This window comes from Nyctereutes procyonoides, unplaced genomic scaffold (assembly GCF_905146905.1).
Source record: "Nyctereutes procyonoides isolate TBG_1078 unplaced genomic scaffold, NYPRO_anot_genome, whole genome shotgun sequence".
Classification (NCBI taxonomy): domain Eukaryota; kingdom Metazoa; phylum Chordata; class Mammalia; order Carnivora; family Canidae; genus Nyctereutes; species Nyctereutes procyonoides.
In genome coordinates, this window is record NW_026575030.1 from 23,486,416 (window position 1) to 23,503,114 (window position 16,699).

At 53.2% G+C, this 16,699-nt stretch overlaps 1 protein-coding gene across 1 annotated transcript in view; it reads right to left on the minus strand.

Moving 5' to 3' along the window:
- PDIA5 (protein disulfide isomerase family A member 5) overlaps positions 1–16,699 on the minus strand; it is a 93,634-nt gene that overhangs the window by 56,479 nt on the left and 20,456 nt on the right. Inside the window, exons 3-5 of the mRNA XM_055316339.1 lie at positions 14,241–14,328; positions 4,034–4,117; positions 3,725–3,770 (exon numbers count right to left, since the gene is read on the minus strand). Coding sequence (XP_055172314.1) covers positions 3,725–3,770; positions 4,034–4,117; positions 14,241–14,328 — 218 coding nt within the window. The remainder of the gene's footprint in view (positions 1–3,724; positions 3,771–4,033; positions 4,118–14,240; positions 14,329–16,699) is intronic.

The window sequence follows — 16,699 nt, forward strand, 5'->3', positions numbered from 1 at the left end:
CTTCTTCATGGACAGAAAAGAGATTTGAGACAATTCACCGGCTTATTCAGTGAATTGCTTCGACTAGGTCTCATCTCCAGGAAACTCTCTGATCAATTTGAATAAAGGCCTCCAGTCCTGTCCAAGGGCTCCACCTTCATGCACCAAACCTGCCAATCGCACAAGCAGGTAAGCACACCTGCTTGTCACCTGCTCGGTATTTTGTGATGTAAACTGGTTTGGTAGCGTGTTAAATCCTGCATGTTCTGTGGGGCTCAGGCTGGAGAGCCCCCGGGCAGGGTGCTCAACTCTGGGGCTTACCAGTTGTACTTCTCTCCCTGAAGACCCTCCTTCTAGAGGCTCAGGATGAAGATCTGATAAAGACCTTCAGGTTAAAGGGCTTAACTAGCCTTTGTCATGTGGACAGCCGACACAAATCTCACTCCCTCTGGGGAAGATGCACGTGGGGCGGGAAACGGGGCCCATGTCCCTCCACTGCCCTCGGCCCCTGCCACACTTCACTGGTCTAGGACAGAAATGGCATTCCCTTCCCTCAGATAATCACTCTGGGAAATGGTGCTCCTAGTTTGTGAGGGCCAGGAAAGAGTACCAGAAACCAGTCAACCTCCATCCCTCCAACCTTAACCTACATGTCAACACACAGAGCCCCTCAGTGTCCAATTTGATACAAGATTCTGTGACTTCTTGTCCACTTAATCAAGCTCCAATGAGCAGATGACAAAGTGTGATGGGAGGAAGGTAGGCTGAGGTGAGACAAGGAAACACTTTCTCAGCGAGGCTGTCCACTCAGCCCATCCCCTGGTCATACACACACAGGACCTCAGTGAGGCCTATTAAGTTCTGGAAACTTCTGTTTGGAAAATGCTACCATGGAAGAATGGGAGACAGGTAAGATTTTGTAGAATTTCATTCAGGTAATGGTCCCTGTTTGTCCAAATGGAGCCAGGAAATGCCTCCTGGGAAGAGAAAAAGGGCCATTTCCACCATGGCAAAGGCAGATGTGCCTCTCCTCTGTCCCTGTCAAAGCTTCACTGCTACAATGACGCAGCCAAAACGGAGCTGTCAGGGCCTCCTGAAACCTATGCTCACCCACAGCTGCAGAGGCACCTGCCCGCCTAGGCCATGTGAAAAAGATGCTTCCAGGTGTCCACCTGTTTCAGAAACACCTGGTGCAGGGGTTCTCAATGCAGGGCCCATGGCAGCCTTCAGGAGTCTGTGAGACCCCAGACTCATACGAAAGCCGTACTTTATAGGTTACTTTACTTAGCATTTACATTTACCCACATGACAACATTTTACACTTACTTTATACAAACAGATTGTTTCTAGGGAGAAGATCCATGCCTTTCAGTAAATTCTCAGTGGGATTAGGAACCCGAAATAGGTTAGGAACTACTGTTCTCAGGGGGCTCCTGTCCACATACCAGTACGAGCTGAGTTAAAGGCTGAGCACCGTCTCCCATTCCCCCACCACCAGCCCCTCCTCAGCATCAGGGTAAAAAGACACCTCTTCTAATGTAATAACTGAAATAATCATACTTGCTTTTCAGGTGGAGATTATTCACGTTTAACTGAAGTTGAATAGTCCCATCCACAGGTTCTCTACAAATTAACCTGACCGGCAAGATCTTAAGTGGAAAAGTCTACAGGGAGCAGCATCTGGAATGCCTCACTCCCTCCCTCAGTCATCCTGTTCTGGGTGCTCGGAATCCCAGGGAAATGGCCCCACACTCACATCTTGGTTCTTGGGACATCTTGGTGGCTTAGGAAGCCACACTCATAGCTACACGGCCTTGGGAGACAGTCATCAGAGGGTCATCTGAATTTTGGTTTCCAGGCACCTCTGGTCCTCACCACTTACATGTAATAAGGATTTTGCTGCACCGACTGCTGACCAGCAAAAGGGCACTTACACAGGAAGTTCACCCTCTTTACTCTCATTTGTCTGGCCTCTGGTTTCTTTAGGGGCCACAGCACAGTGACTGTGACCGGGTCCCTGCCAAATCTTCCAGCATGACAGCAACAACAGCCAGAGCATGAGTCTGCGACCACGCGCCCAGTCCTACAAGGGACTCCTCTGTCTCTCTGGACATCAAGGCCCAGGAGGATCTCTGAGAAGAAAACCAACCTGTGACCAAAAATGGCTTTGTCTTGGCTGAATGAAGAGCAGAAGCCACCAGGCAGTCATGGGAAACACTATGCCACTTACTCTTGCCCTGGAGAACTCCAGGGACTCTACCCCAGTCCCTAATGGCCCTGTGGGCTCTGGGGACCCCGGGCCTAAGGATGTTCTCTTTCCACTAAAGACTGTGAGCCTGTCCAACCCTTACTCCTCCTCTCTAGCCTGTTGACGTGGAAACCACAGGAAGGATGCAGAGTGAGCAGATGCCACACACCTGGTCTTTGTAAGGGGGTAGATAGAGGCCAGGACCTGGCTTTCCCCACATAGGCAAGCTCAGCCTACCCGGGCTCCCTGCTCCTTCCCAGCTCCTACAGTTCTGAGCAACCGCTATTTCTTGCTCCACGATTCCAGGACAGACTATTCAGAGGGAGCCACTAAATGTACACTGAGCACAAGCTCCAAAACCAAGCAAAAAGGCCCCAATCCCACCTTCCATCACCACGCAGCACTTCCCCCACCCTGCCCAGCCACACCTTGTTCCTGGGGAGCACTCAGGCCCTCCCAGGAAGGACTTCAGCTGACGTCTTAACACAGAATAAGAGGCTTAAGCAGCTCTAGACGGCAGAATTTTCTCTAAGTGTCTAAGTGGGTGTTAGGATGAGTAATCAGGCTGAGTCTGTATAAGGTAAAAGCTGTAGCGACTTATAAAAAGAACGAGTGCTGGTGGATAAACAGGAAACGACCAGGGAGCTGAGGAAGAAGGGCAGAGGAGTGGGGCGCTGACGGCTGTGCAGACAGATGGACAGACATGCAAGAATGGAGCCGGGGAGACAGAGGAGCATGGGGTCCAACCCAGCCTGCGGCAGAGCAGGAGAGTCTGAAAAAGTAGGTTCCGCCTATGCTGGGAACAGAAGAAACACGCGGCCCCCAGCTGGGGCAGGGGAACGCTGCCTTGACCAGACACAGGAGAAGCCTGGTCTGACAGGCCGAATGGGTACGCCAAAGGGGGAGATTCCAAGGGCCAGAGAAGGATGTGGGGTGGGGCCGCTGCTTTGTGGTAACAGCACTTGCAGGTCACAGGTTCCCCACACCTTCTTCGTTGATGCTTTTCTCCATCTACTTCTAAATTGGATCTGTAGCTCAGTGACATCGGCGTGTCACCTGAAACAAGCTGCATCAGCTGACAGGTGCCAACCTGCCTGTGTCCCACTCTGGGCTAACCTGGGCACAGCAACCCCCACCCCCACCCCGCCACCTCGGACAGCCAGTATAGACGCTACCTCAGAGTTGAGGGGGGGCTTCAGGCCAGAACAGAGGGAGATCCAGGCCTCTGGAAGGGGAGAGACCCAACGTCAGGTGCCTCGCCGGATGACTGCTGATAGATTCACCCACTTATCTACAAGGCCGGTCATCCTCACTGTGTTAGCAGTTACAAACTTTTCCAGCTATTCTGCTGACACGTGCTCTGGAGATAAGAATCCCTCAGGTCATTTGGAAGAGCTATCTGCACAATCTGCCCTTCCTTCTCTCAGAGAGAACCTGCCAGGCTTTTGGCATCCGTTCAGACTCTACCTCTGCTGAGAATGAGGGAGGTAAATTTACCTTAAATGTCACAGCTCGGTTATATTCAGTATGAAATGCACCATCCCTGTCAAATGAGGAGAAAAAGGTGTTAACTTTAAGAATGGTTGTGAAGATACATACCTTTGGTTTCCTGCAGCATCTTAATAACATTCAGCTATTGAACACAGTTCAGGATTTAAAAGAAAAAAAAAAAAAGGAAACTGTAAACACAGGAAAAAAAAATCATTCCGAAATAAAATTAACCTAACTAAAAACCACCCTTCACAGGAATAGCAATGAAAGCTTTCAGCACTTACTTGAAAATTGGAAATGCCCACGTGTACTTACTGGTAATGGAATAATTCAACCTTTTTGTCCTTTGGGCTCAGGTCAACTTTCATCTTCTTGCACAATTTTCTACTCTCGGCATCACTGAAAGACACGAATGTCGGGAACTGTTTGTTACCTGAGGTCCTCAGGAAGGTGTTGACAGAGTAAAACCTGCTGGTGCCCAATGAAAGCCTGGTATCTTGGAATTCTCAATAGCGGTAAGGCCCTAACTATAGATGGGCATTCAGAGACCCGGAGGAAGGGGAGTAGCCAAAAGGACACGGGTCAAGAGACACGCAGACAAGGGTGTATCACTACACACGAGGGGCAACAGGGACAGCTCTGGACAAAGCAAGTCTCCAGAAGCCTAGTGGGTAGACAGCCCATTCTAAGAAGAAGAACAAACTACAGTACAGATCTGTGGCTCCCCATCCTCGCAGCTCATCAGAATCACCTGGGGGTGTTTAAAAAAAATACTGATTAACCTGGCCCTTCCCGGATCATTACTTCAGACTCTCTGCCTAAGGCCCAAGCAAGTTTGGGTTTTTTAAAGCTCAAATGTGTGCCATAGGCCACCGGCTATATGCCGTCTGACCAGGATAAGAGGAAAACATTCTACAATGCTGACGGGGATACGAAATCTGACCGGGTATTGACAAAAGCCAAAGGGAGAAAGGAGAAAGCTTCAGTGAAGTGCCGCGTCTGCAATATGTACACTCCTGCAACTCTCCTAATAAGAAATGTCTGTCTGGTGCCATTGACTGTTTACAGAGTGCTCTTGCCTAATCTCATCTAACTTGGTTTCCTTCCTGTTAGATCAATGGATCTCAAAACATGGTCCTCGGACCAGCAGCATCAGCACCACCCAAGTTAGAAATGCAAATTCTCAGCCCCATTCCCAAACCTACTGAATCAAGACTCTGCGGGTACCTGAGCAACCACGTTCCGGGAGCCCTCCCGGCGATCCTGCTGCTTGCCACTGTCCTGGCTCTGGCTCTTGCTCCTCACCTCAACCTCAACAAGGTTTGGCTTCCCCTGTGGCCTCCATCAGCCCCTCAGTGACCTCATCTGTCTCATGGCTTTCCTCATAACCTCACCATACTTGGCCAAGTCTGCCCAATGGCCAGCCAGGGGCAGCCAGCTACCCTTGCCCGTGCAAGGCCCTCTCTCCATATCACTGAGCATGGGCTCAGTGAGGGTATCTCAGCCACTGGTCTCCACTGGTCCCCTCTGACTAAACCACATGAGAAACTTTTCCTGCCAGGTATGACAGCCGCTTAAGGAAGTCCCTTCATCTCCCACCTGTTCACATATCTTGCCACCTTCTACAGCCATCGGCTTTACCACCTTCTATAGCCATCGGCTTCACCAGCCCCAGTACAGACAACTTAAACCATTCAGCTCAGTTCTAAAAGCAACACTCATCAATGGACCAGGAAAGTCATGGAACAGCATTTTAAGTGTAACAATGCACTTTGCAAATTCAAGAAGCCTGTCTTACTGGAGAGATATGTGTGGGTCAGAGAGGGGCCCACGCTCCTGCTCCCACCCCAACACAGGCCCAGGCTTTTCCCTCCCTATTTAGTCCTACCTGGAGTAGCCACCACTGCAGCCACTGCAGCTTCTGGCCCCAGAGCCTGGCAAACAGCAGGGACTCAAAAGAAATGCATGATGAATTCCAAAAGGACAGACTAATAACTAGGAAATGGTTGTTCCCTAAGATGGTGAGGGCACTTAGAGAAAGGGAATCGAGAGAGAAGGGATCAGCGGGGATGGGGAGGAGATCCAGATGGGCCAGGAGGACACATCAGAAAGCCCCGGGAAGGGCAGCCCACGGAATCCAATTGCTGGAAACTCGTACCCTAAAACCCAGCGGGGAAGCCATACCCGCCTCCACTGACAAGAGCTATTATTTGCCCTGCCCGCAGAGGCTCTGTGGTGAAGCCAGGCTGACAGGCAGTAGGTATGCTTGCAAATGACTGCATCTAAGGTGCCCTTTCCCTGCCTGAGCTAATTCCCCAGGAGAGAGGACTCCACTCGGGATGTTTACAACTGCTCACTTGGCGCTTGCCTTGTCCAGCTTTGTTCTGCTGTGCTCAACTGTTTCTAGGTGAGCACCTGCTGTTCATCCAGCTGCAACAAGAAATAGTGGCTGGGGCAGGAATCGATCTTGAGCATCCCAGGCCTCCTTCAGCCCCATCCTAGCACCCAGAAGGGGCACCCAACCAGCCTGCTCACACTGCCACACCCGAGCGGGCCGCTCAGACTTTGCAAGGCAGCCAACAGAGGGGAGAAGCGCCACCCCATGCTGGCTCTCTTCCATCCCACCTGGCTGCCAGCCTCTTCCTGTGACTTTTACGAAGCAGAGGGAGGAGGGACCGGGTTCAGAATCATTCCAACTCCAATCCCTGCCTTCATCTGCCAGAACCTGCTCCAAGGAAAAGTCTCGCTGCTACAGCTATAGGTCCCTGGTGAGCTCAGGACAGGCCTGGGGCTAAGACTCCAAAGCAAGCGCCTCATCTGAGTGGAGCTGGGAGGGCACAGAGGTTCTCCCGCCTGTTCCTCAGCATGGACCTCCAGCTGCAGGTCTGGCTCAGCCTGTAGCCCCCACTCCAGTTAAGTGAGTCACAGCTGTCTCTGCCACAGGATTCCTTGATGCAGACTCAGCACAACCCGCTTCCCTCTTGGGGTTAGGACATTTTCCAAGGATTCCCTCTTCTCTCCTGCTCCATACACACACACACATACACAGACGTCAATGCTTATAATCCTGGAGGGGTCTGTGAGGAGGTGGCTTTCTGGCCCATCTAAGCACCTCTGGCCCAGACCTGCCACAGGCCCGCACTCCCTTCTCCCACTGTCCGCAGCAGTGCGTCTCCACATCTGACCGTGTCCACTGTCACCCCCCATCAGAAATGTCTGCTCCGGGAAGGTGAGGGCTTTGTTTGGTTCAGAGCTGGTTCTGCAGGGTTAGAGGCAGCTGGCACATAGCAGGTGCTCTCCACGTAGCCTGAGCGAGTGAGTGAGTCAACGATGATGTCTTAAGGCTCTACACACCTCTGGCTTTCCGGGCTCTGTCTCCTGAACACCAGGAGTCCTGCCAGGTGACAATTCCCTTTTTTTTTTTTTAATTTTTATTTATTTATGATAGTCACACAGAGAGAGAGAGAGAGAGAGGCAGAGACACAGGCAGAGGGAGAAGCAGGCTCCCTGCACCGGGAGCCCGATGTGGGATTCGATCCCGGGTCTCCAGGATCGCACCCTGGGCCAAAGGCAGGCGCTAAACCGCTGCGCCACCCAGGGATCCCGACAATTCCTAATAGTACTTTCTCTGACTGGCTCCCCTTCCTCCTGTTTCTCTGAGTATGTGTGCATATGCCTGTGCATGTGCACACACGCAGGTGCTAATTGTTCGGTACAGACAATACAAGTTTTAGAGTTCAAGAAGGGAAGTGAAACTACCCAAGCTCAGGACCTTAAAAGGATCTGGGTTGGTAGATTAAGCACGACTAATTGATTTATTGGCTACCTCCCTCTCTACCTCCCTTCCACAGCTAGGAAGTGAGGCTCTGTGGGAAAAAGGCAGGGAGACAAAGCAGCAATCAGGGAAATGAGAGGCTTTGTTGGAAGGCAGAAGGAGGGAGGAAACCACCATGGATCCCAGAGAGTGGACTGCCATGCAAAGGCCCTTGCTGCCAGTCCCCTGACTGTCCGGCAAGAACCAGCCGGACTGTCTGCTAGGGAGGCTGGAACCCTGCCTCCATCGGCCTGTTTACTCACCCTGACCTGCTACATCCTATCCTGCCCCACCCACCTGGGCCCTTCTCTACACAGAATGTGGAGGGAAGATTCCAGAGGCCTATACACACTTCCCTCCCCACCCCCAGCCCAGGGAGACAAAGACTCACACTCATGTATTTGTATGAGCACGGCATGGCTGCTGCAGGTGCACGGGGCTGTGCTTTCGAGATCTTTGTGTACAGTCACGGTCATCCAAGAGGCTGGCCACTCCCACTCCAGGGAATTAGACCCACGGGTGAATGCAAGGTGCTAGAGGCTCAGGGAGGGGAACCCTGCCTTTCCCAAGTCACATCATATGGGACCAGACGCTCCCTAAAGGAAGGGCCAGCTGCCACCAGTCGGTGGCTTCTAGATCTGGCTCTGCCATCAGCCAGCCTGTGACCTCTGGTGAGGCCCTTGGTTTCCCGAGGTGCAAAATGCAGGAGCTGTCCACATGAGGTGAACGGCGCTTCCAATTCCCCTACAGCATTCAGTACTACGAAAACATAAAGCAGGCTGCCTATATCGTGTAACAGGCCAATCAGGAGCCAGACCACAGGACCAAGGATGGAGACTCAGAAAGAACTGAACCTCAGCCATCACCCTCCAGCCCCCAAACAGGGTCCTCGCTCAACTGGTGGGCAGTCACACACAGCAGGGCATGAGGCAGAGCAGACTTCTGGCCACGACATGCCTCTGGCTAACCTGGACTTTCTGGGTCCCGTTGCCCCATCAAAGCAATAGTAAAATCTCTTTTTCGGGCAGCCCAGGTGGCTCAGCGGTTTAGCGCAGCCTTCAGCCCAGGGCATGATCCTGGGGTCCCAGGATCGAGTCCCGCATCGGGCTCCCTAGATGGAGCCTGCTTCTCCCTCTGCCTGTGTCTCTGCCTCTCTCTCTGATGGACCCGTGGCCCCTGAGGGTGGACAGGTCAGGAAATGTAGGAAGGGCCTCACTCCTGAGATGTGAAGAAATGGGAGAGGACTAGGAGAGAGTGAGCAGGAAATGCTGTCAGAGTGACCGCTAGGTGCCACATCCCCAGGACAATCTGAAAGAACACAGCTGCAGGGCATGAGGCAAGAGACAGAGAACAGCCTGGAACAGCAGGGCCTTAAAGCTGGACCAGCTTTGGGGGTCACACAGCACCCTCGGATGAGAGACTTGGGACAACAGGGATCCTCCTGGGCTTGGCTGGTCTGTATGGAACCTACCTCCAGAAGACACAGAATGAAGGAACGCAACACAGTTAATAAAAGGGACGGGAATAAGAGAGTGGGGCATGTCCTCTCCTCGCCCTCATGCCCCCCACAGCCCAGTGGTTCTCAGGCTGGGCTCCTCAGCAGGGACATGGCCCCCCAACGAGCACAGGACAATGTGTCCGGGAGGCATGTGAAGCCACAGCGTAAATGTGGCATTTCTCCTGGAAATCTGCTTTGTCCCCTGGTAAGTAATGTTAAACATGCTACCTTCAAGAAGACGCAAATGCTACATTCAAATAATTTTTAGGAGAAAACAGAAGACTTCAAAATATGTTACGCCCGCCCAGGAAGGCCTCAAGTCTTAGATCTGGGAAGCCAGCACTGCTCCGGGGGTACTAAGCAGATGGGAAGAAGACAGCTGGGAAAAAGGAAAATGTGGCTCGGTGATGACCTTAAACCCTCAGGAAAAGCAAGCAGTCTTGGCCCAGTGAGAATCAGCCTCGGGAATTAGCATACCAGGCACAGCTCCTGCCTGCTGGCTCCAGCTCCGCTGCCCCGACAGCAGCGCTCCGCGCCAAGGCCGAGCCCGATGCCAGGCTGCAGGGCACGAGGGGAATACCAACTCCCTCGCACACAGTGCACTTCACAGCCGGACAACCACCACCAGCCAACTCGAGCGTGGCTGCTGAAGTCTGAGCCAGGAGGTGGAGTGAGGGGAAGGGAGAGCTGAAAAATCCGTGGACAGAAGCCAGACACCCTACAGACACCTCACAGCAATAAGCTACAGGGCCTGGGCCCTGGGAGAAAACCCACACAGGGGGGTGCGTGTGTCTGCAGTCACATGTGCATGGGGATGGAGGGAAGAGCCAGAAAATCAAGGAAAAGAGGAAAAGAAATACTCGGATACAGAAGAGAGGGGGAAGACCAAAAAACTGGGGGAGGCAGGGACCCAGAGATGGGAAAGAGGCAGCAGACACTCTTAGGGAAGAGGGGAGGGAACAAAGCAGGAGAGAGGACAGCAGCTCAGAGGAAGGACAGGAGAGACATAAGGAACAGACACTCAGAACGGGGAGGGGGGGGTGACACAGAGAAAGACCCCCCCGCCCCCAAAGACTGCCACATACTTACACGGATACACACTACACACCAAACCTGGCAGCTTCCAGGGTTTTCTGAACCAGCCTATTCAGAGATGGAGAGCAAACTGGAAGATTCAACTCCACGGTCCACGCAAGTTTAAACTGAGGCCCAGAGAGGGGCAGTGACTTTCCAAAGGTCCCACAGCTACCAGCCATCAGTCTAGCCTCAAAGCCAGGCCCCATGACTGACAGTTCTCCAGGTCCCACTGCATCTCAAACTCCTCAAGGGTCAGAGCAAAATACCCCGTGCACGGGGGCTGACTCTCTCATGCTCAGAACTTTCTTCAGGGGCATCCTCTCAACAACCAAGGGATCCTCATCCAAGAAAGAGCCACTGAAGAAGGCACGCACTATTTCTCCCCCTCGGCTGCTTCTGGGAATGCCCTGAACGATCCTGCCCAGATGAAAAGTAACAGTAAAAATGGGGTCTCACGTTTAAGCCATGTTCTAGAAAGAACTCCCACTTACTGGCTCCTCACCACAGACCTGGAAAGGCAGCAGAATGTGTACCATTGTCCCATCTACAGATGAGGGAACGTCCAAGGACACCGGGCTAGTAAGAAGCAGAGCTGACCCTTCAATCCAGGCCTCTGCCATTATTCTGCGTATCTTCAAAGACACTTTACACCAGAGCACTGTCTCCTTGCCCTGGAATGCCCCTGTTCCCTTCACCTGTCCTTTAGGGAGAAAAGCAGAGTGGGCTCTTCCCTCGAGACCTCCTGGTCACCCCCTCCCAAGCCCTGGCATCCTCATCCTAGCCTCCAACACTCTGCTGGCAAGGCAGGAGGCTCAGCTGGAAAGGCTGAGAGATGGGGAACCTCAGGAGGGCCCATGCGAGGGGCGGCTGAGCACCTGCTATTGCACAGCAGACGCTGGCTCCGTCCCACCTCCTCACTCCACTGCAGACGGCAAGAGAACGTGTTCCCAAGAGCACTTCTGCCCATCCCCAGGGCATCTCGTTCAGACGCATAAACACAGACTGAACACATTAAGGACGGAATGAGAGCTGTCACCGCCGGGCCTGGGGTAATGCGGTGGGTTCTCTAATGGTTCACAGGGCACGTTCAGAAGTCCAGGAGCAGGAGTGGCCAAGCAGGAGGGCAAAAGCAGCCCACACCCTGCGGGACAGGAGCCCTGAGTTCAGTCCCTTGGGCTGCTCTGGGAAGATCTCACTGCACCCTGCCTCTGACTTCAAACCTGGACACAGATACTCCTGCTCCCGACACAATCCATTAGCGCTCCATGATCCATCTACTTATCTAAACTATTCTTTTTTTTTTTTAAGATTCTATTTATTTATTAGAGACAGAGAGACAGACAGGCAGAGGGAGAAGCAGGCTCCATGCAGGGAGCCCAACACGGACTCGATCCGGGGACTCCAGGATTAGGCCCTGGGCTGAAGGCTGTGCTAAACCGCTGAGCCACCCTGGGCTGCCCTTATCTAAACTATTCTAGGGATCCCTGGGTGGCGCAGCGGTTTGGCGCCTGCCTTTGGCCCAGGGCGCGATCCTGGAGACCCGGGATCGAATCCCACGTCAGGCTCCCGGTGCATGGAGCCTGCTTCTCCCTCTGCCTCTCTCTCTCTGTGTGTGGCTATCATAAATTTAAAAAAAAAAAAAAATTTAAAAAAAAAACTATTCTAAAAGCCAGGTAACATTTCAGTTTACACTTCCTCTTAGAGGGATGAACTGAGGGGTGACTACATGGAACGGTCTATCCTTTTGTCTTCAGGTTAACTCTTTAAGCTCCACGGTGCCCCCCCTAGATTTTCAGGATTATTTCTCCCATTGGCACTTTTATGGACTCCAGACATCACGTCTCCAAGCAAGCCCTGAATTCTAATGTTCTAACCGCGGCCCATTCAGCCCTGCCCCTGCTGAGAGCAGAGCAGCACTGCTGCCTCCATCCATACCCATCAGGAGGGGACCCCGGGCTGTGCGGGCTGTGCGCAGGGCCCACACCACAGGGGGCTGCCTGCAGGGAAAGCGAGTACTTCAAAGACCAGGTACTCAAAGGTCTTTGCCCCAAATTATAACTCTACTTTCACTGTGATGCTTTTCTCAACCTTTCCAGGGAGAAAAAAGTTGACAGCCCTCACACCCGTAGCCTCCATTGACTGCACTTCTCACGTGGACTGTAATCACTGGGTTTGGAGTCGGCTTCCTCCTTGCACACGGAGCTCCTGAGGATACTAAGCACTCAGGAATGTTGCAGGTGAAGGCAGCAACCACACCGAAGCTCTTCTTCCCATTTCTGCCACCTGCACGCCTAAGAACTTCCTGTGATGAGGCTCTATCAGACAGGCAGAAGTAGTGGCATCTCCAGATATGGAGCTTCCGAAGTGCCCTGGCCCCTCTAGAAGGCTCTGTCACTTTGCCCATCACACAGTGCACTGCTGGTAAAATGTGGGAGACTGAAGACAAACCTAGGAGACGAGGACACTCTTAGACCAGCTGTGAACTAGAACTGACCACTGGCCAGGACCTCACCAAGGGTCTGGTGAGAAATCTCCTCCACTAAACTGGTGTTTGAATAAACTAGGAGGTGCGAGGCCAGAGAGAGGGGTGCGCACGAGCACACACACACACTCCTACAGCGAACACCACTCAGCTGAGACTTCTCCTGGTCTCATTCAGCGCTTTGTCAAAATATCACTCTCCCTTAGATTCTCTCCAATCATGGGCAGGACAACCTTGAGGGCATCAACTTCTAAATCCGTGCGTCCCAGAAGTTCACTCACAAAACAGCCATTTAGAATTCAGATTGAAGGGGAGGAAGGCGGCACTGGAGGGGGCCCCTAAAGTTCAGTTAACCCACAGGCTGGTGGCCGGGCTGTGGCTCAGGCAAGAACCGCTTCAGGAAAGGTTAAGAAGCCCTTTGTAGGCCATCCAGGAAAAGAACTTTTCCCCCGCAGAAACCACCTCTTCCCTGTACTAACAAGAATGCGGTATTTTCCTTCCCCCCTCCTTTTCCCAGGCCCATATCCCTTAGGGATAAACCCTAAGTCCAGGTGAGAAGTAGCTGGTCACAGTGACCCTGGAGACACTTCCAGGCCTCAGTCAGAGCGGATGTAAATGCTGATATCCACCAAGTCCACAGCACCTTGTATCCACTAGGTGCTCAAACATACAAGGGACAAACCTGCTCTCAGTTGCTACTTTTCCTACGCTCATTCACTATCTACGTGCCTTCTGTACTTGGGCCAACCGATACCAAACTGGGAGCTAATTATATAACAAGGCGGTGTGGGTATGTGCACGCGCACACACACAGTGCACTAATCACAGAGAGACGTGGAAATCATTCCTAATGACGGAACGGAAAGGGAAGCTGAGCACACCCTGGACTCCAACTCCCACACTCAGAAGAATCAGAGGAATTCCATCAAGAGCCCCCTTCCCCACACGGAGGAGCCCCCGCCCCTTCCTACGGACACCTTCCCGTGGGCTGCTGTTTGATCCTAACACCTTAACACTGACGAGAAAGTCTCCGGGAGGAGGGAGGAGAAAGAGGAGGAGAAGGAGCGGGCTATGCTGGCACCAGGATGGGACAGGCAGGGTGGGCAGGGGGACGCAGGTCAGAGGAGAGCGCTGGGAGGGCAAAGCCACCTGTCCAGCACTGATCCAGTGGAGCCACCTCAGCAGGCAAGCAGCAGCCCCTCTGACTAGCTGATTGCACCAGGTTTGTGCTGTGGGCACTGGTGACCTCTATTAATGACCCGGACTGGGTGTAAAGCCCATGGTTCTTGTGGCGGACCCCTCCCACGCAAGCCCACAGGGTGACCCTGAAAATAACCTTGCCTCTCTGGGCATCGAGGCCCCCTCTATAAAACAAGCCCCTCTGGGAAGAAAAAAAATCAAGTGACACAGGACAACAGAGTAACAAGTAAAAGCAATGTGAAAAAGGGAAGAGGGGTGGGGCTGGAAGGAACAGGTGGGAGAGCCAGCACCGCCCCCTCTCCAGTCCATGGGTGACCCGGCAGGCAGGAAGGTGAGAGAGGCTTTCCCACAGCAATCTCTGGGTCACACTCCGTTGTCCCTACCCCACCCTCCAAATCCCCCAAGGACGCCCTGCCCCCCAGCCACCACGCCCCATGGCCCCAGGACATACCCACAGTCTACCCAGCAGATGGTGCCTTGTCCTTTCACTGCCTGGGCCACAGTGGATAATAACCTGAGATGACTTTCAGCTGCAGCCTCTGTAAAAAAAATAAAAATAAAAAAATAAACATCTGTGCCCAAGCATACCAGGGCCACCCCTGCCATCCTCCCTTAGGGGCAAGGAAGGATGGAGACGCCGTCCCGGAAGGGAGGTCCCGAGCACCAGTTAAAATACCAACCCTGGGATCAACAGTCCGTGAGAACTCTTCTCAGAAACCCCCTGTTCCTGCCAGCCTCCGGACCCCTCCTCACAGACACGGAGCGCCTAACTCACCCCTCCTTTATGCCACACCTCACACCCTACTCTTCTGAGAATCTCTCAGCCAGATCCTCAACTCTCAGTAGAATCTCTGACTCATTACTTTACTCTGTCCCATTACTGGGACAAATTGGGAAAGTTCTATAACCAAACGATTATAATTCTATAATGTAGGGAACAGGTTTGCCAATTCCACACTCCTCTGTCCTGGAGCCCAACCTGGGAACAAGAGGAGGGACCAGATCCTTCCCTTTACCTGTGCATCACCTCCTCACCTCCACCGGGGCTCAGTACAACCTGGTGGTTAAATGAGGTTTACATGTGACACTAGTCTCAGGTGGACCAATGTCAAGCGTACCCAGTCACATTTCACAGCCCATTTCCCCAGAAGCGACAGAAGGGCCAGCCCAGTACCTGGAGGGTCAGGGGCAAAAACACGCACTATGCCTTGGGGCTGAGTGGAGTGAACACACAAAAAGGAAGTTTTTCATTGGTCCAGGCATTTGGGCAAAACCCTGGAAGCTACAGGAGGAGGACAGGTCCTTGGGGATGGAGCCTCGTGGCCAGGATCTCAACACTGCCAGCTTACGAGGGTGCTGCTGCAGAGCGGCTGTGGCCAGTGTGGTACCTTATCCCATCATACCTGTGCGCTCACCTGAAGGGCTGACCACGCAGACCCTGGTGGGCAGAGCAGGTCGGCTGCCTCCCCCATCAAAAAACATAAGGTACATTCCAAAGCCGAGCTGAAATGATGTCTGAATTATTTGCCTCCACAGATCTCCTTTTCTAGTGTGGATAATGGCAGCTGTTTGTGAATACACAGCATGCTGAGCCTTTCATGGAAGTGAACAAAAAGCATCTTTCTAGAGACCTGCACGGAGCCAGTCAAAGGGGGCGCTCCCAGGAACCCCCACCAGCACAGCTGGAGGAGGGAGCGCAGCAGAGGTGCAAGAAGCCATCGCTCCAGCGCTCATCTGGGCTCAGACCTGGCTTGGCGGGGCAGGGAGGGAGGCTGAAGTAGAGCTGCATGAAGTACCCCCTCCTAGGGGAAAGGGAGGCCCTGCTTGGGAGGATGGGAGTGGGAGAAAATCTAGTCACCACACTGCTCCAAAAGCCCACTGAGGGTCACGTGTCTGGCTGCAGGCCGGGGCAAGGAGGCGGGAAGGTCCAGCCACCCAGCAGTGCAAAGCAGAGAGGAGCCCAGGAAGCCCCAGAAGCCCCACTGCCAACGAACCAGCCAGTGGCTGTGTGAGGGGCAGAGGAGAAAGTATGAGTGATCCAGGCCCTGCGTCCTGCCCCACAACTACCATAATCATTTCCTGATCTGAGAGCCCTCCCGTCACTGCAGGATTAATACATTTCTTCCTACCCTCCAGCAGAGGAAACAAGGTAGGGCCAGCACAGAGGACCAGCTCTATCATCTACGGGCTGCTAGATCTCAGACGAGTCAGCTAGTCGCCCTCTGCCTCAGTTTCCCCACTGGTAAACTGGACGCTATCTGACAACTTGTGGTGCCTCCCACACCAAACACTCCAAACAGGAGCGTGTCCCAGAAATTCCCTGCAGAGTCTGTAAGATGATGAGCTTCTCGGACGGGACCTTCCCAGAGAAGGAACTGAGCGTGTTTCTGCACTGGCATCCACCCAGCTCCACGAGCAACCAAAGGGGGTAGCCATGCTTATTCAGGGCCCTGCACCCCAGGCCTCAGGAGCAACTCTGCTTCTCCCTTGCCTCAATTTCCCCCTATTCCTGACAGCAGAGAAATGCTAGAAACATGCTAGCCTCCCAACAACCACCTCAGGAAGTATGTGCCAAGCCCTCAAAAGGGCAAGAAATAGCAAGTGCCAGGGCACTCAGAGGATGCAGGCTTCAGGGAAGACACACGTCCAAAACATCCATCAGCCCCCAGTGCCAATGAGTGTCGAGGATGAGCTGCCAGGGAGAACTGTGCCCGGAACTAGCCCAGCCACTGGCTGTTGCTTCTCCAGGGCACAGAAAACTTGGCATCCTTAGGAGCAGTGAAAACACTTAGCTCTGCTGGAACAACATCAACAGTCAGATGTTCAAAGTTGCAGCCAAGAGCTGAGCAAACCACTCTCCATCCACTATGCCCCTGCCAGCCTCAAGGTCAGCAGAGGCCAGCACTGCTC